Source organism: Dipodomys merriami, unplaced genomic scaffold (assembly GCF_024711535.1).
Source record: "Dipodomys merriami isolate MVZ:Mamm:240054 unplaced genomic scaffold, mDipMer1.0.p SCAF_2, whole genome shotgun sequence".
Classification (NCBI taxonomy): Eukaryota; Metazoa; Chordata; class Mammalia; order Rodentia; family Heteromyidae; genus Dipodomys; species Dipodomys merriami.
The window spans coordinates 4,498,991-4,524,155 of record NW_027203381.1 but is presented as its reverse complement, the minus strand read 5'-3'; the positions used below and the strand labels follow the sequence as shown (position 1 = coordinate 4,524,155).

At 42.5% G+C, this 25,165-nt stretch overlaps 1 protein-coding gene across 2 annotated transcripts in view; it reads right to left on the bottom strand.

Moving 5' to 3' along the window:
• The window catches only part of Cd226 (CD226 molecule), a 63,191-nt gene extending 47,219 nt beyond the window's left edge, over nt 1-15,972 (bottom strand). Inside the window, exons 1-3 of one of the 2 annotated variants that reach the window (XM_070028608.1) lie at nt 15,889-15,972; nt 1,340-1,411; nt 308-646 (exon numbers count right to left, since the gene is read on the bottom strand). In XM_070028608.1, the coding sequence (XP_069884709.1) occupies nt 308-646; nt 1,340-1,385 (385 nt within the window). In that variant the 5' untranslated portion in view covers nt 1,386-1,411; nt 15,889-15,972. Of the gene's footprint in view, nt 1-307; nt 647-1,339; nt 1,412-12,465; nt 12,926-15,888 lie in introns of those variants that run through there. The other variant, XM_070028607.1, reaches the window with a different exon arrangement.
• Between the last annotated feature and the right edge of the window lie 9,193 nt (nt 15,973-25,165).

Genomic DNA, 25,165 nt, shown 5'->3' with positions numbered 1-25,165 from the left:
AGTAAGGGGTCTGGCCCCTTACCTACAGATGGCTATTGTCAATTCAGGCTAGACTCACGTTACCAGGAAGACAATATCAAACCAGGGTTCCCTCACACAGCACGCAACGCGGGAGGCACTGCCACTCAGAAATGACAGCGCCTTAGGAAGAATGGAATTGATTCATAGTGCTACTCCTTTGAAAGAATGACATCCGAGACTTTCAATATGAAATTGGAAAATACCAGAAGAGGAGGATAAAGTCTAGATGAACAAGAATCAAATCTGGCAGGTGGAAGAAAAGAAAAGAAAACCCTTTGGTGCTCACCTGTCTTGGCCACCTGTATGATTTTTTCCACACTCCCGTGTGGGAAAGTGTTTAAACGGCAGGTATAGAGGCCGGCGTCCATGTCGGAGGCGTTGTTAAAGTTCAGGGTGATGACATTGGAAGCCTCACTTGAGTTTTTTATGGACACCCTATTAGTATAGGGTGCCATAATTTCCAGACCCAAAATAGGGTTGAAAATGGCAATCCGCTCTTCCTTCTGGCCATTGTGCTTGAGCCATTCTATCTGGGTTAGTATCTGTGTCGGCAAGTGCGCACACTCCAGAGTGAGCTGCTTGGTCAGTTTCACAGTCGAGTCCCAGGATATCTCTGCGCACAGAGCTGAAATGGACAACAGCACACACATTCAGTGAGATAATAATAATAAATAAATAAACAAAATGTACTAATTGAGATTATACTAAAGATAGACAAGTGACACTTGTTAACTTTTAGATTTTTAGAGCAAACAAATAAGTTATCTAAGAAGTTTGGGCAGTGTCACACCCTGACACCAAAAATGAAACAAAAGTGTAAAATTTTGTAAAAAAAAAAAAAAAGAAGAAGAAGAAGAAGAAGAAGAAGAAGAAGAAGAAGAAGAAGAAGAAGAAGAAGAAGAAAAGAAGAAGAAGAAGAAGAAGAAGAAGAAGAAGAAGAAGAAGAAGAAGAAGAAGAAGAAGAAGAAGAAGAAGAAGAAGAACAAGAACAAGAACAAGAACAAGAACAAGAACAAGAACAAGAACAAGAACAACAAGAAGAACAAGAAGAAGAAGAAGAAGAAGAAGAAGAAGAAGAAGAAGAAGAAGAAGAAGAAGAAGAAGAAGAAGAAGAAGAAGAAGAAGAAGAAGAAGAAGAAGAACAAAAACAAGAACAAGAAGAACAAGAAGAACAAGAAGAACAAGAAGAAGAAGAACAAGAACAAGAAGAACAAGAACAAGAAGAACAAGAACAAGAAGAACAAGAACAAGAAGAACAAGAACAAGAAGAAGAACAAGAAGAAGAAGAAGACAACGACAACAGAAAGATTGTCCTTACCTTTGTGCACATGAAGAAGAGCCAAAAGGAAAGGAAGGAAATCCATCCCTGGGAGCCGTTTAGGAGGCTGGTCTATAATAAATAAATAATAAATAAATAAATGTTTGCACACTGTGACATGCACAAGCCAGCATGATGCGTTGCTTCAATCCTCGCAGATCTTATCAGCGGCAACTTCTCTTTTGACATATGGCACAGGAAAGAAGTCTGCACTTCTACAGCAGCTCTGCTTTCTCTCTTAGAAGCTCTCGGTACTTCTCTTTCGGAGAAACAGCTTATTTTTAAGATTGCATTGTCTACAAAGATTCATTCATTCAGCAAATGTGGTCTTTTTCCACTTCTAGGCAATAAGGATAAAATAATATACTAAAAGAAACATACAACTGTTCCTTTCATTGAACTTATATTCAGGTAGAAAGACACAGAAACAAAAAGAGGTTTTATATATGTATATATATATGTCCCTACCCCACAGTATAACCCCTGCTTTCAATGTATTTGATGTCGGTATAATTGGTGGAGGGGAAGGGGAAAAACAAGTCGTTTAAATAAGGATACAGATGGACCCGTTGCAACAATGAGTAGTACAAGTCATTATGTCAAAAATGAACTTTACAACTTTGGTGGTGGGGGGGAACATTGCGGGGGGGGCCGGGGGAGGATGGGAAGGGGAAACAAAGGAGGAGGCTACAATGCTTGATAAGAAATGTACTCATTATCTTGCCCATGTAATTGTAACCCCTCTATACAATATTTTCACAATAAAAAATAAATAAAAATTTAAAAAAATTTAAAAAAGAAACAAAAAGAGGTTTTATATATGTATATATAAATACTAATGTATATTATATTATATATCATACATATTTACATTATATATTATATTCTATTATATGTAGAATATATTATGTATCTTGTTTTATAATTATATATTAGTTTATACATAATTTAATGTTACATGTAGATTCATATTATATATTCTCTTTATTAAATATGTTATAATAAACACATATTCTAGATATCATATTATAGACAAAATATATTCTATATATGGAATATATTACTTGTATATGTATATACTGTTTAGAGGGTATATGCTATTGTATATGCATATACTATTTACATATATTTATATACTATTTTGACCTTGCCTCTCATATATAGTTGCCAAGGAAAATTAAAGCATAAAAGTGCTAGTAAATATTTTTCAAGTCAAGGCAGAAACTGCAGATGGGTGAGAGTGATTGTGATACCCATAGCCCCTCCAGTATGGACTTCTTGCCAGTTCTACCTCTTGGCTAGCTTCAGGGATTTGCATTGGCAGAGGGAAACAGACCCCAGAAGACCTCCAGATACAAGAAACAAAGGCAGCCCAGGACTTCTATAAATCCCCTATACTTTTTGAGATATTTTTCAACTTTCTATTTGGAAAGAACTATAGTGTTGCAGAAAGTTATACACTAGACAGAGAGTTTTGAGCACTCTTCAGCTAACTCTCCCAGTGGCTACATCCTGACTAACCACAGCACAACATCAAGGCAGTACTGATTTCTCAGCTTCATCACTGCTGTCTTCCTTCTCCTGTGAAAACAATTCTCATTCTGAGGAGTTTGTGTTTCTTTGGGTCTGGTTTACTTCACTTAATATGATTGTTTCCAAGTCCTTCCATTTCCTTATGAGTGGGGCGATGTCATTCTTTCTGATGGAAGCGTCGGAACCATAACCCCTCTGTACAGCACTTCAGTTTGTGAGGGATATTTAACATGTCGATATGAAAATTATAGCTCTACATAAATGAGGAATTGTATAGCACTTGGGCCCATTGATAAACTCAAAATAAATGGTAAAAAGCCAAGTACTGATGGCTCAATCCTAGCTACTTAGTAGGCTGAGATCTAAAGAGTTGAGATTCAAAGACAACTTAGCCATTGAAGTCCAAGAGACTCCATCTCCAATTAACAAGCCAAAAGTCTGAGGGTATGACTCAAGTAGTAAAGTGCCAGCAGTGAGCAAACAAACTGAACAAGCACAAGTCCTAGAACTCAAGTCCTAGTACTGTTAGACAAACAAACAAACTAAATAAATAAATATGTAAAAATATATAAGTAAATAAAATCTAAGAAAAGAGAAGAAATCATTAGAGACAATTTGCCTAATGCTAACTCTGAATTTCCTGTCTGATTCAGTCCAAATGATTATAAATAGGCATCAACTACTCCAAACTTATGTCTAATGGGCACATTTTCAGGTGACATGAAATCCACAATGTAATGAGAACTAGAATTCAATTATAATGTGTACATGTAATAATGTATCATGCTGTCATATGCTTACATAGCACTCTCATTTCCATAAATCTTTCATACCTATGATATTATCTGTCTCTAGTCATTTTGTTACACATTAAAGAGTATTTTATTCTCTTTCTTGTAAACAATTTGATGCAATAATGACCTCTAATTTTTTCTACATTATTAGTAGTACACTGATTAGTGTCTTGGAAACACAAGCATGAAGAGATGGTCTTTTCCACAAGAAATACCTCACATAGTTGACAGGAAGAATTCAAAGGTGATCTATAATAATAAACTTGAACTAGGCACAGGTTGCTCACACCTGTAATCCTAAGTACTCAGGAGGCTGAGATCTGAAGATTGCAGTTTGAAGCCCGCCCAGGCTGAAAGATCTCAGTGAAACTCTTATCTCCAATTAACCAGCAGAAAACCGGAAGTGGTGTTATAACACAAAATGATAGAGTACTAGCCTTCAGCAAAAGAACTCAGGGACAGTACCCAGACCCTGAATTCAAGTCCCACAACTGAGAATAATAATAATAGCAATAACAATAATAATAAATGATATTTTCTATGCAAATTATCCAGTTAAGTTTTATGATACTCTAAAGAAGAACAATTCACTCTAACTGGTTTGGGAAAATGGGAAAAGAATATAGAGTGTAGCCAGGTGCCAGTGGCTCACGCCTGTGATCCTAGCTTCTCAGGAGGCTGAGATCTGAGGATCACAGTTCAAAGCCAGCCCAGGCAGGAAACTCTATCTCCAATTAACTACCAGAAAACCAGAAGTGGCACTGTGGCTCAAGTGGTAGAGCATTAGCCTTGAACTGAAGAGTTCAAGGACAGCACCCAGGCCCAGAGTTCAAGCCCTGCAACCAACCAAGAAAAAAATGGTATGAGTACAGTCTAGGAGTATGACTATTGTCTGAAGCTGTGAATACAAACTAGGTCCTGGCTACAGCCTGCAGCTGTGATTAGAGTCTAGAAATATGAGAAAAATCTAGAGACGTGACTACAAAAGGTGTGACTATGGTGTGAAGATGTGCAGGTGTGATGCAGTGTGAGGATGTGCAGGTGTGACTACAGGGTGAGGATGTGTATGTGTGACTACAGTGTGAGGATGTGCAGGTGTGACTACAGTGTGAGGATGTGCGGGTGTGACTGCAGTGTGAGGATGTGCGGGTATGACTGCAGTGTGAGGATATGCAGGTGTGACTACAGTGTGAGGATGTGTGGGTGTGACTACAGTGTGAGGATGTGTGGGTGTGACTGCAGTGTGAGGATGTGCAGGTGTGACTACAGTGTGAGGATGTGTGGGTGTGACTGCAGTGTGAGGATGTGCGGTTGTGACTACAGTGTGAGGATGTGCAAGTGTGACTACAGTGTAAGGATATGCAGGTGTGACTACAGTGTGAGGATGTGTGGGTGTAACTACAGTGTGAGGATGTGCAGGTGTGACTACAGTGTGAGGATGTGCAGGTGTGACTACAGTGTGAGGATATGCAGGTGTGACTGCAGTGTGAGGATGTGCAGGTATGACTACAGTGTGAGGATGTGCAGGTGTGACTACAGTGTGAGGATGTGCAGGTATGACTGCAGCGTGAGGATATGCAGGTGTGACTACAGTGTGAGGATGTGCAGGTGTAACTACAGTGTGAGGATGTGCGGGTATGACTGCAGTGTGAGGATGTGCGGTTGTGACTACAGCGTGAGGATGTGCAGGTGTGACTGCAGTGTGAGGATGTGCGGTTGTGACTACAGCGTGAGGATGTGCAGGTGTGACTACAGTGTGAGGATGTGCAGGTGTGACTACAGTGTGAGGATGTGCAGGTGTGACTGCAGTGTGAGGATGTGCAGGTGTAACTACAGTGTGAGGATGTGCAGGTGTGACTGCAGTGTGAGGATGTGCGGTTGTGACTGCAGTGTGAGGATGTGCAGGTGTGGCTACAGCGTGAGGATGTGCAGGTGTGGCTACAGTGTTTGCTGCTACATGGAGATTAAAGAGGAGTCACACAGCTATCAAACGACGACCATCATCTAAGTAAGATGGAAGACTTCCAAGCTGATGACAGACAAACAACAGCCAGCAACATCCATACCTCATGATTCAGGAGAGGGCACTTTCATAAAAGCAACTACTAGAAAAGTTTGGATTTTTTTAGTGTAGTAAAGATTCTTTTTTATAAGCATATATAGTTTCTGAATTCTGAGATAGTTGGGTTTTTTCCCCAAGTTTTCAGGAACAAATAATCAACAACAGTATATATAGCACTGTCTGGGGCAAAGGACATGTACTGTACCCTTGCTAAGATGTCAACAAAATGTTTAATGTCATGGGGAAATGTCATTGGACATACCTGTGTATTAAACACAAAACTAATCAAAAATAAACAGGATGCAAACTTAACTTCAGAAAGTATGTTTTTTAATCCATGTATGTATATGTAAAAAGCCTGGGAAAGCATGCATGAAGACCTTTTGTATAAGCAAGCTGAGCTCTGGTGGCTTATTCCTCTGATCCTAGCTACTCAGGAGGCTAAGACTTGAGTATTGCAGTTCAAAGCCAACTCAGGCAGAAAAGTCCACAAGATGCTATCTCCAGTAAACCAGGAATAAAAAAAAACAGACCAGAGGTATGACTCAAATGGTAAAGGACCAGTCATGAGTTAAAAGCCAAATGAGGACACAAATCTCTAAGTTCAGGTCCTGGTATCAGCACACACACACACACACACACACACACACACACACATGCACACACACACATATACACACTTACACATGTACACACACATACACATGCACACACATACGTATAAATACATATATACACACGCATACACACATGCACGCACATATATACATACACGCGCATACATGTGCACATATGCACATACATGCACACACATATGTATACACATGCACACACACATGTATATACACACATGCACACGCATGCACACACAATTAGCAATTACAGGTGGGCTTTTTAAAACTTTTATAAAAGTCTTGAATATACTACTTTCATAATAAAAGGGGCTGTTTTTATTTATTTTTGTATGGTAAGAACATGAGGTTGATTTAGCAATATATTATAATTAGCTATAAAACTATTGATTGTAAATATATTCTTTCAAATGATGAGTATAAAATCATTTCTACTCCTTGGCACAGACCAGAATTTTCTTAACAGAAACCCAGAAATCAAAGAAAGGTTGGACAAATGGGATTGCATGAAATTGCAGAGCTTCTGCATGGCAAAGGACATAGCTAGCAAGATCAATATAAAGCCCACAGATTGGGAGAAGATCCTCACTACCACATAATAGACAAGGGTCTCATATCTAAAATATACCTGGAACTCAAAGAATTAAACCCCCCAACAACAAATCCTCAAAGAAACAACTGCCCAATAAATAAGCGGGCTAAAGAATTAAAGAGAAACTTCTCTGAAGAGGAAAGAAGGATGGCCAATAGACACATGAAGAAATGCTCAACCTCTCTAGCCATAAAAGAAATACAAATCAAAACAACATTGAGATACGACCTCACCCCAGTTAGAATGGCTATAATCAAGAACTCTAATAACAACAGATGCTGGAGGGGATGTGGACAGAAGGGAACCTTACTTCATTGTTGGTGGGAATGTAAACTTGTTCAACCACTTTGGAAAGTAGTTTGGAGGTTCCTCAAAAGACTCCACATAAAGCTCCCCTATGACCCAGCAATCCCACTTTTGGGCATTTATCCAAATGATCACAAACAAGACCATACAAAAGCTACCATCACAACTATGTTTATTGCAGCATTATTTACCATAGCTAAAATATGGAACCAACCCAGATGCCCCTCAGTTGATGAATGGATCAAGAAAATGTGGTTTATATACACAATGGAATTCTATGCCTCCATCAGAAAGAATGACATTGCCCCATTTGTTAGGAAATGGAAAGACTTGGAAAAAATTGTATTAAGTGAAGTAAGCCAAGCCCAAAGAAACATAGGTCCCATGATTTCCCTTATTTGCAATAACTAGTATATATCTGAGTCAAGCAGAAAAGGTCAGATAAGGTGATGTTAGGAAAATGAACCCTAAGATATGTATTTTAAATGTTTTTTTCTTTCATTCATTTGTTTCTAATGCAATTATAAGATTATTTCATTGTTGCTTTGTATGTCCCTCCCCCACAGTATAACCCCTGCTTTCACTGTATTTGATGTTGGTATCATTTGTGGAGGGGAAGGGAAAAAACAAATCGTTTACATAGTGATACAGGTGGACCCATTGCAACAATAAGATGTACAAAAGGAACTTTACAACTTTGGGGGAGGGGGTGTGGGAAGGGATGGGAAGGGGAAACAAAGGAGGAGGCTACAATGCTTGATAAGAAATATACTCATTACCTTGCCCATGTAATTGTAACCCCTCTGTATGGTATTTTCACAATAAAAAATAAATAAAATAAAATCATTTCTAATCACCTCTTTTTATTGTGTACATTATTTCTACAAAGGGGTTTCATTGTGATAGTACCATACATACATGTAATATACTCTGATGAAATGTACCATCCATGGCTCTTTCTTGTCTCCCTCCTCTCTTTTTAAACATTTTAAGTTTGTATTATTATCTTCAAAGAACTGTCCACGGTGGTTTCCAGTTCAACTGTTGTACAATGTATCATCATCCATCAGCTTTCTATCATTTTCCCAATTCCATTTGACTACCAACTTCATCAAGCTCCTCAGTTCTATTTTCACATACGTACACTGAATGTGATGATCATATGTTCACCCATTTTGCCTCTCTCCATTTGCTCCCTTCCCAGTTGGCCAGTCTAGCTTTCTTTTGGGTTCCTTTGTCAGAATTCAGGGGGCTGTACATACACAGATTTATTTTTGGTTCTTCTAGTCTGTTCCTTTGGAATATTTCTATTTATTGAAAATGGTTTGATTCATTGATTTGAATCATTTATTAAGTAGGGTATTTGTTCTTTGTTTCTAATTTTCTGAATTCTTTATACATTCTGGATAATCGTACCTTGTCTGATGAGTAGCTTGCAAAGATTTTCTCCCACACAGTAGGCTTTCTCATCACTACAATAGCTGTTTCCTTGATGTGCAGAAACTTTTTAATTTGATGAAATCCCATTAGTCATATCTTGCTTTTACATCCTGTATCATTGGAATCCAATCAGGAAATCCTGTATATTTTTATTTTAGTATTTCAAAGTTGGACCTAATATTTTATGGTCTTTGATCCATTTTAAATAATTTTCTTTTTGCAGGCAGAGAGAGGGGGAGTTAGTTCCACTCCTCTACCGGTGCATAGCCAGTTTAGCTAGCACTAGTTAATGTCTGTTCTCCAACTTGCATGTTAGTATGTTTATTGGGAGTCAGATGACTACATGTGTGTGCTTATTTGTGGCCCTCCATTCTAGTTCATTGATCCTGAGTCTTTCTCTGATGAAACCATGCAGTTGTGTTACTATGGATTGGATGATCATTTTAAAATGGGTATTGCTCTTTTTGCTTAGGATTTCTTTGCCTATCAAGGATCATTTTTGCTTCTATCTGATTAGGAAAGAAAAAAGTCGCACAAAGGGATAGGAAGATAACTGAAAAAAGTGGATTATAGCTTACATAGCAGAACTTAGTCACAGGAGGCAAAGGGAAAATAAAAGATAATTAGTCAACGTGAGAATAAAAATAAAATAATAATTAAAAATAAAAATAATGAGAAGCCAAGACTGGATGTTCATATCTATAATATTAGCTACTCAGGAGACTAGGACTTGAAGACTGCACTTCAAAGGCAGCCCAGGCAGGAAAGCCTATGAGATTCTTATCTCCAATTAACCACCCCAAAAGCCAGAAGTGGGGCTGTAGTTCGGTGGTAGAATGCCAGTAAAAGCTAAGGGACAGTGCCTAGGCTCTGAGTTCAAGCCCCCTACCAACACACACACACACACACACACACACACACACACACACACACACACACACACACACACACACACACACACACACACACCACAAAACTATAATGAGAAATCTCTTTATACCTAGAACAGTTACAATCAAAAATAGAGAAAGTAATCATCTTAGAACCTGTGTGCATTGCTCATAGGAATGTAAAATGCTGCAGCTGCTATGGGAAAGACTGTCAGTTCCTGAGAGAGTTAGAAACAGGATTATCATATGGCCTAACAACTCTATTGCTAGACATATACCTAAAATAATTAAAACTAGATGCTCAAATAAGCACTTGAGCACCAGTGTTCAGAGAAACACTATTCTCTAGAGCCAGAGGTAGAAAGAACCTGAGTATTCACCAACAAGTAAATGGATTTTTTAAATGTTCATATATCCATTCAGGGGAATAGCATTCAGCCATAAAAGGAATGAAGTAATGATTTGTGTACACGTGAATGAATCTTGAAAGTACACTATGAAATATGAAAGGCGGCAGACATAAACAATCTTATACAGTGCCATCCTATTGATATGAAATGTCCAGGAGAGGCAAATCCAGTGCTGCTTACCAGGGGCTAGAGAGAGGAGAGCACAATGAAAGGTCTGCTTAAGGAAGGGGGTCATCTTGTAGGGTGCTGAAAATGTTGAACATAATCAAAGGTGACCATTCCAGAACATGGTGAGATTGCATCAAATGCTAATGAATCATGCATTGTAATGGTTAATTTTGTGAAAGGCAAATTTCCACGAAAAACCAATCACTGCTAGTGAATTTCAAAAGTTCAAAGGCTCCTCACATCTTCCCAGGTGCGGAAGCCACCACGTTGTGCTGCTGGCTGTGTGTTATTAATGTCACGTGCTCTCCCATCACCCTGGCCCCCAGTGCTAACGAACCCCACACACATTCTAAGAACAGAGCCTCGCATAGGCAGCATGCCCCACTTTCCTGGTAGCAGCAGGAAATAAATAATGCAGAAGATCAGAGTCCAGGATGTCATATAAATAATGTAAGGTGTGAGAATCCAAAGAAACGCTTACTAATGCACTTACAAATGTGTGTGTGCACGCACCTGTGCATGTGCTCAGGAAAAGTGTCAGAAACGTGCGTTGGGTAAAGAGTGGCCAACATATAAGTAGGAGTTAAAAGGCCTGAGGACCAAACACGTAGCCATGACAGTGTACTAAAACAAATTAGAGGTGACAGCACCCTGTAGGCCCCGAGGGGTTCTTACCACCAGCCCTAATAGAACTTCTTCTAGCGGGGAGAGAAATACGCGGGTGTATAAGGAGACTGGGAAAGGGAAGGTTGCTAGCTGAGAAGAACTCATGTTGATCTCTGCACTCCCAAGATACCCAGAGCCCAAAGGATCAGAAGTGACCAAAACTTATGCACACTCATACTCAGAAACTGAGGGCCCTGGAGGTCAGGAATTCACAGGAAAGGCAAAGACAGCCATGTGCCTGGAGATAAAGTTCCACTGTTAAACTTCGCTTGAGATGAGCCTATTTATCAACATCTAACCAAAGACAAATAGAGACTATATCAGAGCTATTTTTGTAATGTTGGCAGCCATTTTTTTGCATGATTTATGAAGGGGTTTTGGTTTGAGGGTTTTTTTTTCTAATAGAGCTGTCTCTATGAAAGCGCTTTGTCTTCAAGGAAGCCATTAATCAAAGTATCAGTGGGTTTCTCGACTATTTCAAACATCTCAGCGAAGCCCACAAGCATTTGTTCCAGGAGTTTCCTCTAAATGGGGACTCCAGCTGACCCGGACAGCCATCTTCCCATGTTGTTCATTTCCACAAGCAGCCACTCCCTTGTGGCCCCCATTCCATGCTTCTGTTTCTGTAATAAGCTCTGTTGCTCCAGATGCTGTACCATTTCTCAACATTGGGAGGATTCTAGTTGCTACTCCATCCCCCTAACCACACTCTCCCAATTCACGCTGCAAGGCTTGGTGATGACTTTGCACACTCTCTCAGATAGCGGACCACCTACTAGCCAGCCCGGTCCAGTGAAGCCAGAAGGCCCAGGCAGCTCTAAGAACACGTGGAGAAACTAGTTCAAGTGTGAGGTCCCAGTTCTCTCTTCTTTTTCTCAGATGGAAGGGATCTGACTGCACCTCTGCTGGACTACCCTAGTTGCGGGAGAAGTGCGCGCTTCCATCAAGACCCCTTGAGGCTATCTGCAACAGCGAATCACTGATATGCGGGGTCTTGTAAACCATGGCTTCCTTAGAACCCCAGCAACACTTAGGTCTTGCCCCACACACACACACACCAAGAATAAGACTACAATACACAAGTCCTATAATACCCACTTCCATTCGGATGACAATCTTTACTGAGTTCGGCAGAAAAACTTCAGGACTGAGTTCATCAGGTCGTGCACCATCTGATCAGGTGACACTGAATATCCTCCTGTGTACCAGTTGTCTGTGGCTAACAGGTATTCAGTTGCAGTGGATTGCACTTGTATTAGCTCCTGCGCTCTCTACAGAAAGTGTGCCAACCTGTGTAGTGAAATCAGTCTTTGCAAGGCCCAGCTATTGTTGGATTTATCCTTACTTGCTCCTTCTTAAGAAAAGGAAAGTTAAACCTAACAGCTTACCTCAAATTTCTTAGTTTCAGGAACTAATAATATCTAGTTTGTCATCAATACAATTTTTCTGGCAATAGGCTGAGGAAAAGTACTTAAATGTCAGGTTTACCAAGCTCATTAACTCCCAGGTTTGTGGAGATAAAAATCATCCAATTAGACATCGCTCTCTTCTCCTGCCACATCTGTCTGCTTGTCATATCATACACCAACCCTTCCTCCTACCGATGACGGATTTTCTCTGAGAGGAAACTAACCTTGCGATCTGAGTTCAGATGGTCAGCCTCTTCTTCCAGCTGGGTGTTGGATAAAGTCTTCCAGTTTGGGGTGGCTCAACTTCTGGGCCACTGACCTGCAGTTTCTGTCCCTTAGTTCACACAGCTGGAACCGCAGGTAGCTGCCCTCCTGCTGGGAACAAATTCATCCCCTGCTCTGAGCTCTTCTCCTCACCACAGAGAAGTCTACATTCGCCACCACCTGATGCAGTAGCTACTCTTTTGTGAAGCAACCACTTGTGAAGCCACGAAGCCTCTCCTCTTCTGGAAGCATCTTTACTGGTTGGCTACTCACAATCATTCCAGCTCAGATACAGTTCTGTTGCTCTCTTTTACTTTGCTCCTTCGGGTGCTACAGGTTGAGAGGAGGCACTTACCCTGCTCTGTTCTAATTCTAAATTGAAACAACCTGCCAAAAACTTCCTGACCTTCTCTTCCCCATTTTCCCCCTACCAATCAAAGCACAGTATATTCAGCGTTCACTTACATTCAGTGAGCTTTCTTATCTCTACCCCTATCTAAACATGTTTCCTGTCTTTCCTGTTAAATATGGTTTCTTCTTTTTTTTAATGCTTTGCAGTCTTGCCATCAAAACAAAAGTACACAGATTGGTATTTCCAAAGAAAGGCCTTCACCTTTCTAGTAGCTGCTAGGTTTCAGGACCATCTTAGTTTCTTAGGTGGATCAGAGAACAGCCATGTCCATTTGGTTTACTATTTGGATTTATTAAGTTATGCCCCTTCTCGACTGGTTAGTCCTCCAGGAAGAATTTGTGGAGGAGGCCTGAGTCCATGCAATTCACACTACTAGAAAGAAAAGGCAGCATTACCTTCAGAAGGTGACTCACGCCTGTAATCCTAGCTCCTCAGGAGGCTGAGATCTGAGCATCCCAGTTCAAAGATAGCTTAAACAAAAAAGTCCAAGAAACTCATCTCCAATTAACCAGCAAAAAGCTGAAAGTAGAGGGACGGCTCAAGCGGTAGAGCATTGGTCTTGAGTAAAAAAGCCAAGCAATAGTATGAGACCCTGAATTCAAGCCCCAGTACTAGCACACCAAATAATAAAATAAGGCAAAACAAAAGGCTTTATTTGGCAGACAGGAAAGTGCTTACCAGGGCCAACTGAACTTTACACTGAGGTGCAGGGCTAGAGTCTTCTGTGACCCCATCTCTCTGTCTGAAAGCATGCAAGGAGGTGTGGCACTTGGGTCCTTGGCCACACAGATGTTTATTGGCCCTTGCTGAGAGGTAGATTTGAAGGTTTGTTCTCCTCTGTGTGAGTCTTGCCTCACATAATCTAGACTTATATAGGCCAAGATCTGCCCCCAAATTCCTCTCCCTTTTCTAATCCTCATCCATATGCAAACATACATACACAGATCATCATCATCATCACCACTGTCATCAATCTCATTTGTATCATCCACATCACATATGATCAGCTCCACCCATAATAAAGTTTTTGCTACTATTAAGGGAAACAGAATGGAGACAGCTTTTGTTGTTTGTCGGAAGAGATCATCTATGTCGTTCTGATAGTTCCTTCTGAGAGAATCTTGAAATTTTGTCAAGCAGAGAACCTAACAGTTAGCTTTGAATGGTTGCCTAAGGAACACCACGCAGTCCTGACTCACAGACATATTCTCCCCACTCTGAAGCTTCCTGTTCATATCTCAGCAAGTAAGAGTGAGGTGAAAAGCGTGCATGCTCAGCAACCAATCGTCACAGGACAAACCTACCCGCCCCCTGCATCTCATAGCAGTCACCTGACTTGCTCCCACCCCAGAGCAACTGGAGGCAGAAGGAAGATCATCTCAGAGACAGAGACGGACGACTCTTCCTCCGACTTTAGTGACCCTCGCAAAAGGCTTTTCAACAGTTTAAAAGTGAGAATGCTCTAAAACATTACCACCTCTAGACAGAACCAAGAAACAGCAAAAAAAAAAAAAAAAACCATTTCAGTGCCGGTTGGGGCAACACATTAACTACTACTTCATTCTTGTTTCTTTCTGGAAGTTACCAGAACACCAACTCATGCTTATAACCCAGAGTAAGAAAGGTGAGAGAGTCAAGCACTTAATCACCCTTTCCCTTGCGAATCTTCAGAGAACTCAAATTAGCCTTAGTTAGAAAAACTATTAAGTAGAAAAAAGAAAAGCACAGATATATCTTTAGATCACAATTTTGTCACCCTACCCAACTAAGGTAGTAAATCAAGACAACTGTTAACAGGAGGTGAAAGAATCTGGTGAAAGGTAAATATAACACTGCTTAATAAAAGATGTTCCTGATCTGTAAAACTTAACCCCGATGATCAGTTAGAATTTCCCTAAAAATGGTACAAGCAGCTGGAAAGACTCCTAATCAGAACTTAGAATAATGTATTCATTTATATCAATATAATAAAATTTAGATTTATTAATTATTTTAATGAGAAAAATGCACATTTTTGTGGTCAGTTGTGGGTCTTGAACTCTGGGCCTGCACACTGTCCCTGAGCTCTTCAGCTCATGGCAAGCACTCTACCACTTGAGCCACAGCTCCACTTCTGGTTTTGTGGTGGTTTATTGGAGTTAAGAGTGTCACAGACGTCCCTGGCTGGCTTTGAACCATGATCCTCAGATCTCAGCCTCCTGAGTAGCTAGGAGAAAAGTGGACTTTCAAAAGCTGAGAATACATTTTATAAACCTAGGAATTGAGATGAAATTGGGGTTTAGAGAGATATATATGAATGGAATTTTTATATGTATCTATATGCATGCATAGGTATGTATGTATGTACATATGTCTACAAGGAGGAAAATTTAGACCTCGCTCATGGCAAACATAAACTAAATGAAACAAAGAGATAAGCAATAATATAAGTACTCAAATATCAACCACAAAAAACACAACATATAAATACTAAAGTATCAACCATAAGAAAACACATTCTCAAAAAAAGACAACCGATGACTGTTAAATTAATTCACAAAACCTTTACTAATCAAATTTACAAATATATAAACAGAAAGAACAGTCATGCCCACTCTTAGCAAGAACTTGGGGTGGGGTCGGGGCATTGTTTGCTGATTTCCATGGGTGGGAATGCCCTGGCATACATTTTCTACACTTGCTCTATAGCTACAGAGTTAAGCAACCTATATGAAATTTAAAAATAAAAAGATGCTATATCCTCAGACCTTCCAAACCCATAGCACGTGTTTATCCCAAGGGGGAAAAAGGTAAATTTAGCAGCTATATATCTTTTTAAATGCATGAATATGTACTACAGCATATTCTTATCAGCAATATTCCAAGTGAAGAACTCCCCCCCAGCCCCGCACCACAGCCCCACCCGAGTCAGAAGTGCACTCGAGGATGTGAGAGCCGCCGTCTGGGCATGGAGCCTCTCCCTGCTGCTCACCTGTGCGCCTGCTGCCAAGACCTAGGCCCAGCTCACCACACAGCCCTCGGAGCTCTCCTGCTTTCTCATCTCATCGCACGGAACCGAGGGTCCAGGAGAGTGAACCCTGCCTGGCAGCTGTGTTTCAGAGACTCTAGGTCTTGAGTATGTCTGGTAATGATGCGTGCTAAGTTCTTCTTTGGGACTTTTTTTCCTAAAAAAATAAAGCATCAGGAAGCAGCACGTAGCTCCGCTCTGCGGACAGTGGCTATCTCTTTCCTCCAGGCCCTATCCCCTGACACGGCTCCTTCTTTTTGCCTCTGTATTCCACATCGCTCATGGCTGCCCCTTGTGATACTTTAGGGCTGCTCAGGGAGATGGAGACATTTGCCATCTGAGAAGCAAAGAATAAGGTGTGTGCACAGTCCTGCTGTTCACCAGCCCTGGACCTTCAGCCCTCAGCCTCCTTGGAGAAGCACAGGACCCCAGTGAGCATAGGTGGAGCTGCTGGAAGGGCAGACCCCACTTCCTGTTGCCTTGTGCCCCCTGGCTCCACCCCACTAGGGTCTGAGGAGAATCGTCCAACCTGCGGTCCCCCAAGAGAAAAGGCTCGATGGCCACTTTGTCTGCCACACTCCAGCCATGACTGCATGCCAGGTTGTTAGAAGAAATTTTTATTTTCCCAAATGACAGAAAATCTATCTGTGCCCAAATTAAGATATATCCTTTTTACTTTCTTTAAAAAGAAAACAAAACAAAAACGAATTCTGAACTTCTCTTGCCATTTTCCTGCTTTTCTGAAAGAAGTGAGTCATGTCGTTTCCATCAGAGCAATTTGGTCCTCATCTCCACAGCCCCCCCCCCCCCGGAAGGACAGTCCCCAGCCCCAGCTGCGTCCCCACCACCCCTCCCAGTCAGTCAAGTGCTAATTACGCGAACCAGTTACAGTCATGTGGTGTGGTCAGTCATTAGGTCTGTGGGCCTGTTCTCCTCCATGCCTTGCTACGTGGTGTCTTGGTTTGAATGAGAAATCCTGTCTTAGGGGACTGTAGGTTTGAAGGCTCACGTCCTAAGAAAACAGACTCATAGCAAAGCCAGGGTGGGTAGTGATGCTGGTTATATGAATCACCAAGGCTTCCAGGGCCCCGCCTCCCTCCAAAGACCGGCCCTCAGTCAGGACTTCTGTGATCCAGGAGACAGCTGTCAGGGAAGCACGCAGTCTCCATCTGCCTCTCCTCCATGCCTGTGGCTTCACTGGGAAGATGCCCACCTTTTCCCCAAGCCAAGAGGTCCTGAGAAGCGCAGAGCGCCATCAGACGGAAAAGCACCCTCGCTTCCAGCCAACGGAGCCGGACTACCTCCACCGGCTTCCACACCAGGTAGATAGTGCTTTGTGAAAACAAAACTATGTCCTGGGGAGACGGCTCCTCTGCTCGCTGGAAACTGAAGGAGCTCGCTTCGTTCACAAACTGAAGAAGCGAGCCACTATGGATATGCAGATATGATATAGCTTCGCGATCTCCTATGTCATCAGCTGCTGTGTGCCATGATGGAAAGGGGTCGTGCCTCCTACTGCTCCGTCAAACGCCACCTGGCATCTGGCTTTGTCAAGGAGGGGGCAAGTAGGTCCCAGACATGGGCCTGTTAGTACTGACACTAGGACAGGCCCAGAAACAACGGGGGTGGAGGGGGTGTCTGGAGACCACAGCGGTTACCCCAGGCCAAGAGCAGCGTCCCCCAGAGCAGGTGATCAATAAATGAGTACTGCCTAACTACCACCTTAACTCCTGTTCTGCAGGCTGTTCTTAGAGTTCAGAGCAGGGCTCAGTGGGGAGCCTCGTCTGTACCTTCCCTGCCCCCGGGGGAGGGCAGAGGAATGGCACCCTCTCATCTGCGACCTCTCTCTATGCTAGGGGTCCTGCTCCTGAGGCTGCAGATGCCACAGTCCCTGCCAGCAAGGCCTCTGGGCAAAATTCTGCAACAAAAGGCACTTGCACCAGAGGCGGAAGTGAGCAGTGGGCACTGAGTTCTGTCAGAACCAACACTACCCAATTCAGATCATGTGCGTTGATGCCTGCTGTATGTGGCAGAAGTTAGGTCAGTCTGATCCCAGCAGGACGCTTGGGGTTCCTGTTTTCTAGACTTCAGCTGCCTAGTTCTCCCGTCTTAAATTCTAGCTGGCTGAAATATCCAGACTCAACTCCATTTTCCTGAATCCCTTTTAACTGATACCTTAGATTCAGTCATTCCCCTGCCCCCCCTCTCCCGCCCCCCACCTACTGTTAACAAGAGAAAGATTTGCCAATCTGGCAAAAGGAAAGCCTGGGCTAGTGTGAGTACTGCCCCGTGGCCCCATCCTCTAGCTCCCCTTTCTTCCTCTCCAAGATGGAGAGGTGTGGGGGCAGGTGCCCTGGGAAAAGTCCTAGGCGCAGAATGCTGTGAATTAAGCAAAACTTTTAGAGGATACTCTGTCACCCTTCACCTTCTCCAGTCCTGATTAGGGACTGTTTGCTTATCTAATTCATCTGTTGATAAGTCACTGACTACCCGCAAAAGCACAGAGGCTGAAATGCTAGTTCCTATTTTGTGGGTTAGTTATCAGGGAAGTTCTGCTGTTCTCTTTTCCCTTTCTATCTCTGCCTTAGGTAGTGTTGTGGGGTTTTTTTTTAAGTCTCTCTTCCCTCCCTCAGGCTCTCCCCCCTTCTTCCTCTCTCTGTCTCCCTCCCTCCCTCCTTTCCTCTCCACGTCAGGGCTTCATTTAGATATTTATAGTTCCTGTATTAGCTCTTTGCATGCTGTTTTAACAAATTACTGCAAATCTAGTGGCTGAAGACAAGTTATACACCTGACACAGCTCCCACTTGAAATCCAAAGCCGGCAGGTGTATTTCCTTCCACTAACCCTAACAAGAATTTGTCTTCTGGATAGTTTAGAGTAGCTGCTTTCCTGGGCTGTTGGCTCTGCCTCGTCTTCACCATCAGCTATGTAGTGTCTCTGATCGTTCGTCTCCACTCCTATTTCCTTCTGACTGTTCCCTCTGCCTCCCCTTCCCTCTCCAGGGCTCTTACGATTCCAGAATCATCTCCCCATCTCTGCAGTCCTTGACCTCACTCTGTTGTGCAATGACGAAAAACTCATTAATATTTAGAGGAAATTGCAGAGATTAGAATGTGCATATCTTGCCATGGCGGGGAGAGAGGTCATTATTGGTGTACTACAAAAACCAAATGCAAATGAGTCAATGTCCTTCCCTCTTCCTGGAAGCCTTGACTATGAACAAATCAAAGCTTTAGTGCTTAGCACCCAACGGAATAGAATTCTCTGGGAAAATTTGCTTGCTCGGGGTGTTCAGCTCTATGGTTGGTATACCAAAGTCTGCTGGAGGTAGAGACCACAAGAGAGAAGAAAAATCGTAATTAACGCTAAGCCATACATGCATACATTCATGTACAGTCCTAACCAAAACTTAAACTATTGAACTATTTCTGGTTCAAATCTTTGTAGACCTATTGCTTTCCAATAATAGCAGCAGGGCTCCTCTGGATTCCCAAAGGTTAGGATCTAATAGCATTCTCCAAGAAAAAAAGCAATAAGGGAAAAGCCAGGCTCGATTTTCACAAAGGGCAAATTGCACTGTGATGTCTGTGGAGTGTGCTAAATTTCACACAGCTGCTTTCCTTAAGTCAGTGTTAGCGAGTTTCCCACCTGCTACCATCTTCACTGCCACCGAAGCCATGTTTCCCTGACCTTTCTGTAATTCATGCATATTGAGTTCTCTGGGGTCCTTTTCAGTTCTTCCTCAGATTGTCTCTCTTCACGCTGCGCCCTGGCGCGCCTGTCTGTGCCTTCACGCCTGCTCAGAGGAGCCTCACAGGAATAACTTTCCTTGGAGTACAAGTAGGAAAGCTGACGTTCCTTTACCAACATGGATCAAATTTCAGGTATTTGTGTAAGCACACTGAATGTCATTATTTTGTTTGTTGTTATTAGAGCCAAAAATTAAATGATCTGTCCTTTTAAACTAGAACACTGAAAGCCTCAGGCTCGTGGCAAGGACACGCTTCATACACAGAAGAACCCACGCTTCATACACAGAAGAACTCCACCATGGAGCCCACAGTGGAGAGCTCTTCCATTTGAGCCTTCCAACCCGTGGACATAACGTTTCACTTACTCGCATCATATTAACTTGGTGTAAGCCTATTTGTCAACTCTTGTGTGGATTTCCTGCGCTACTGGAGAAAGTCGTTGCCTAGGCCTAAGTCTTGAAATATTTTCCTCATGTCTTCCTCTAGGAGTTTCCTTTTGTGTTCTGATCCTATGTTAATATATTTGCTCCATTTCCCAACTGATTTTTACACCGGGTCAGGGAAGGGAGCTGCGTTTCATTCATCTACATGTTGACATCTAGTTTTCCAAGCACCTTGTGTTAAACAGGCTCTTTTTCCAGGATGCGCTCTGGTCTTTCTCATGCTGGATCAGAGCAGACAGGAAGCACTACCTCGGCCTTCCTCCTCTAGCCTGGCCCAATCCCTTACCCATCCCTCCCTTTCACACAGGATTCCAGCCTCTAAAGAGAGAGGGAGGGTCTCCTCCTCTGCTCATCTCACATGAATTAACCTGAAGAAAGCAAGGCGCTAGTCTGAAGCAGGCTGGTCTTAGGACGACCTTGGGGAACCTGAGCCAAGTCCAGAGGCCACCCATGTGTCACTGCCGCTCACTGTGGCCGTGCAGTCGGGGACTTGAGACAGAAAGGCTGCTGTTTTTCTCAAGTCTTTAAATAAATCCCCACTTCTTCGTAGAGTAGCAAACAATATGATCTTAGGTTCTGCAACACTGTGACAATCCACAAACTTTTTAATCTTTTTGGAATACATATGGTTCCTATCTATAATATAAAATCCAGCTTCCTAAGCATCTCAAGTTAAATATATATTTACATTATATATACATATATAATATACAATATGCATATTATATTAGATACATTATAATTCATATAAATATTTTACATATGCAATTAGATAAATATATATTTCTAGAATATAATTTAGAAATATATTATAAATGCTATTATAAATATATATTTATAAATCTATAATATAATATATACCTATATATTATATATAGCTTATGCTTATATATATACATATATATTATACTCATAAAGCGTTTCAATGAACGATGTGGGCCAGTGGATCATGAGGGGTTGGTAGGTGAGGAGAGACACATGGGCTCTGTGGAAGGCTGGTGACAGCAAAAGAGGTTGGACCAGCAAGGAGGGTGAAAGGATTGATGTGTTCAAGTTGAGCACTTATGTGTGTGATGACAGAACGAAGAAACCTGTTGAAATTGTTCAAGGAAGGGGTGAGGAGAGAGAGAGAGTGAACGGAATACATGTGGAGCAGAGAGCATGGAGAGGAGCGGAGTTGGCTGAGCGTTCCTCTTTATGAAGCAGTGCCAGCTTGTTGGCAGTAGCCGCCATGTAGCGCTTTGGAGACCATTGTATTCGTGTCACAGGATAGAGGACGTGAGGAGAGGAGTTTAGGTGGGTGTGACGGAGATCCAGGGTTATCACTATGGAGAAAAGAGAGATTAGCACGGGCTGGGGAACTGAAAAGAAGAACTTCTGACAGTGAGCTAAAATGGAAAGTATCTGTGTTGGGTTGTGAATTTTGAACCATAATTCTTAGTTCTGCCTGCTGAGAGCAGAGTTAGACTCAGGGATGTGTCCAGAACAGCGCGCAGACCTGCCTGCCCCTCACAGCACCAGTCCCCACTAGCGAAGCCAGGACTCCCTGCAGACATTACCGAGCGCCATCTGGGCGGACCAGCACTGGTCCTGCGTGGGCACAGACAAAAATAAGTCTATCAACCACTGCCATCCCCAATCCTCAGGCTCCTTCACCTCTCCTAAGCCACGGCTGCTCCACTCCGTCCACTGCCCCACCTCCTCTCACCCAGCATCCAATCCACAGCCAAGCCCTCCTCCCTATGGAGGAGTTGGATTTCAAAGATCCATAAATCTGGCATTAATTCCTCCCTTCCTCTATTACCAATTGATGAAAGGAAAGAGCTCAGCCTAGTTTCTCGTGGGTTATGCGAAATGCCATTCTATATTTTGGAAAGTGCTAGGTGCACTGGTACATCTTATATTTGAGTACACAGTTGGGCTCACAGGCTCCTCCCCCTTGAGTTTCCATAGGATAAAGCTGGGATTCTGGAAGAAGCGATGTTACAAGGATCAAGATCACCACGAGCGTTCCAGAGCTGGCCATGAGACATACTCAGTGATATTCCAGTCTGGATGAGACCAGCAGATGTAAGGGGGGAAATTACCCACTCACAATTGGGAAACATTGCAGAAGAAGAGATAAACATGAATTTCTAGAAGGATACTTATTTCTGATTCAAACATTAATCTCTTTGCTATTACTTAATCTCCATAGCTCCTTATTAAAAAAAAAAATCTATGGACAAGAAGATGCAGAATAGTTTCAGACTCTATCTGGCGACCAGAACTCCAACTGAATGGGACTTTCAGAGGTAAGAGAAGGTTCTGGTGGCTCAAAGATTCTGAAAGTGATTGCACAGAGTGAGGTGCAAACCTGCCTTCCTCCAGGGCTGAACCGGACATAAGAAGTCCAGGCATGGGGCTGGGAAGGTGGCTCAGGGGTAGAGTGCTTGCCTTGCATGCATGAGGCCCTAGGTTCAATTCCTCAGCATCACATAAGCAGAAAAGGCTGGAAGTGGCGCTATGGCTCTACTGGTAGAGCACTAGCCTTGAGCTGAAGAGCTGAGGGACAGCGCCCAGGCCCAGAGTTCAAGCCCCAAGATTGACATAAAATAAAAAGGAAGTCCAGGCATGAGGAAGACTGGTAGACAATGAGGAGGAAAGACAGAGGCGCTTCCCAGGGAAGGAAAAGAGGTAAAAGAGGTTGTCTGATTTCTTGTGGAAACTGCACTGGGGAACAAAAGCTGAGGAATACTGACAGCAAAACCAAACCCAAAATAACACAAACCACCCCCCAAACTTCTGATTTCTAAAACCTTTCTTATCAGCTCAGACCTTTCTGATGGGTTCAAATTCTCAGAATTTGAGAACTAGTTCACTGTTTCACAGAAGTAAAAATGAACACCAGAGCTGTCAGAACTGCTTTAAGTTTAGCAACAATTCTTTAAGGAGCAGTCAATAATAATATTACATTTCTATAGCAAAGTACCAATGAGTACATGTTAAATTAAGACCCGCAGACCAACTAATACCAGTTTACCCATTCTTAAAGAAGAATAATGACAATATGCATCACATGCACACTCAAACACATATTAAAATTCAGACATGATAGGTCTTGCCTAATAAATCAAACTGAGAGAAGGAAATTAGGCACTGGGACCCAAAGTTCTCCAAATTGGAAACAGAGGCAGATAAACAGGTATCTTCTTTGTGACTGGTAACTGTACTTACTTGATTTAGGCACTGGTCAACTCTCTGCAGGCAGTTAGAATCCAATACGCAGACCTTTAATTTTCACTGGCAATTCAAGTTGTTCAGCGTGGGATGAGTAGGGACTTCTGTGCCACAATGCATGGAGCACACAAGGTGGGCCTGCTTTGTGAGAGCTCCCAGGTCCCAAAAAGGGCATGGGCTCCTCCCTCAAATTCATCTTGCCCTCAAGGACCCTCCAGCGGTGGGCGTGGCAGCTTGCCAAATCTCCTAGATGCCTTAGAGCCATTCCCTCAGAATTCAGGTAAATTACCTGTGACTTCCTTCTGCCTCTGCTGATCTCATAGTCCAGTGGTCAAACCATTGCAACACGGGAAGATGGAAGGAAGCACATGTTTTCACCCTTTACCGCCTGGCTACATTCTCCAATCCTTTTGACTTCTGCTCCTCTTTTTTAAAATAAATTCTATCTTGAATTCATCTCTCTCTTCTCACATTTCTAGATAAGAAGCCACGTGATACTCTCAACGCTGGGCTGGAGACGTCTTCCAGCAAAGATCCTCGCTCCTAGATGTTTAATGTTTTTCTTTCCACCAATTAATACCAAACACCTGGCAACTTCAGTCTCCCTGAAACTACAAATGAAAGGGACCTAATGAGCAGAAACCTCGCAGGCAGAAAGTTAATCGGGAGAGGAAGGGATTCAGGTGGAGGAGTGGGGAATGCATGCACTGATTGAGACCAGGAGGAGAAGGGAGGTAGGAGTAGGGCAAAAGCTGGGTTTGGTTTGTTTCCTGGCTTTGTCTTTTTTTTTTTTACTTGGACACAGGTTGACCTGAGGAACAAGGCAGTCAATTTGTTCCTGGACCAGGGTGACATCTTGGCCTCGTGATAGACACACACCACGGTAGCTTCTGAGAGAATACATGGGAGGGAGTAAAAGAAATCCCATGCCTGGCTATTCAATGAGTAATGTGTTTATGGTCCCAGGGCCTGTTTGACTCTAGACCTTTTACAAGATCCCCAACAGTCTCATTCTTTCCTCTTGCTTATATTGATTGATTGATTGATGATTGATTGATTGTCGGTCATGGGGCTTGAACTCAGGGCCTGGGTGCCATCCCTGAGCTCTTTTGCTCAAGGGTAGCACTCTACCACTTAGAGCCACAGTACCACTTCATTGGAGGTAAGAGTCTCACAGGGACTTTTCTGCTGGGGCTGGCTTATTAGTCAGCTTCCTCAAGGGAAGTAGTCCAAAGGGAAGTAGCCCAAAGCACCTTCAGACCTGCACACCCAAACCGCTTTCTTCTTTTATGCCTGTTTAAATTTATACAGCTCACAGGAAGATAAAGTAAGAGGGTTTCACTTCTGCTCTCTCTCACAGGTCTTGTAAATATGCTGCATTCATTATCATTCAGAAAATTTCCATTGTAGTTTCTGCTCTAACTCTGGGTTGCTTACAAATGCCTTTCATTTCCCAATCTGTGCACATACTATTTTTTTTTTTTTTTTGGGTCCGGTCGTGGGGCCTGAACTCTGGGCCTGGGCGCTGTCCCTCAGCTCTTCAGCTCAAGGCTAGCGCTCTACCACTTGAGCCACAGTGCCACTTCCGGCTTTTTTCATTTTGCTTATGTGGTGCTGAGGAATCGAACCCAGGGCCTCGAGCATGCAAGGCAAGCGCTCTACCACTGAGCCACCTTCCCAGCCCCCATACTATTTTTTTTTATTTTTAAATTTTTATATAGTGTGAAATCTTTCAGATAGATAGATAGATGATAGATCGATTTCGGTTCAAATGCTTCCTATAAAGGAGGAAAAAGTTTATTTTCTCTACTTTTGTTAGAACTTTGG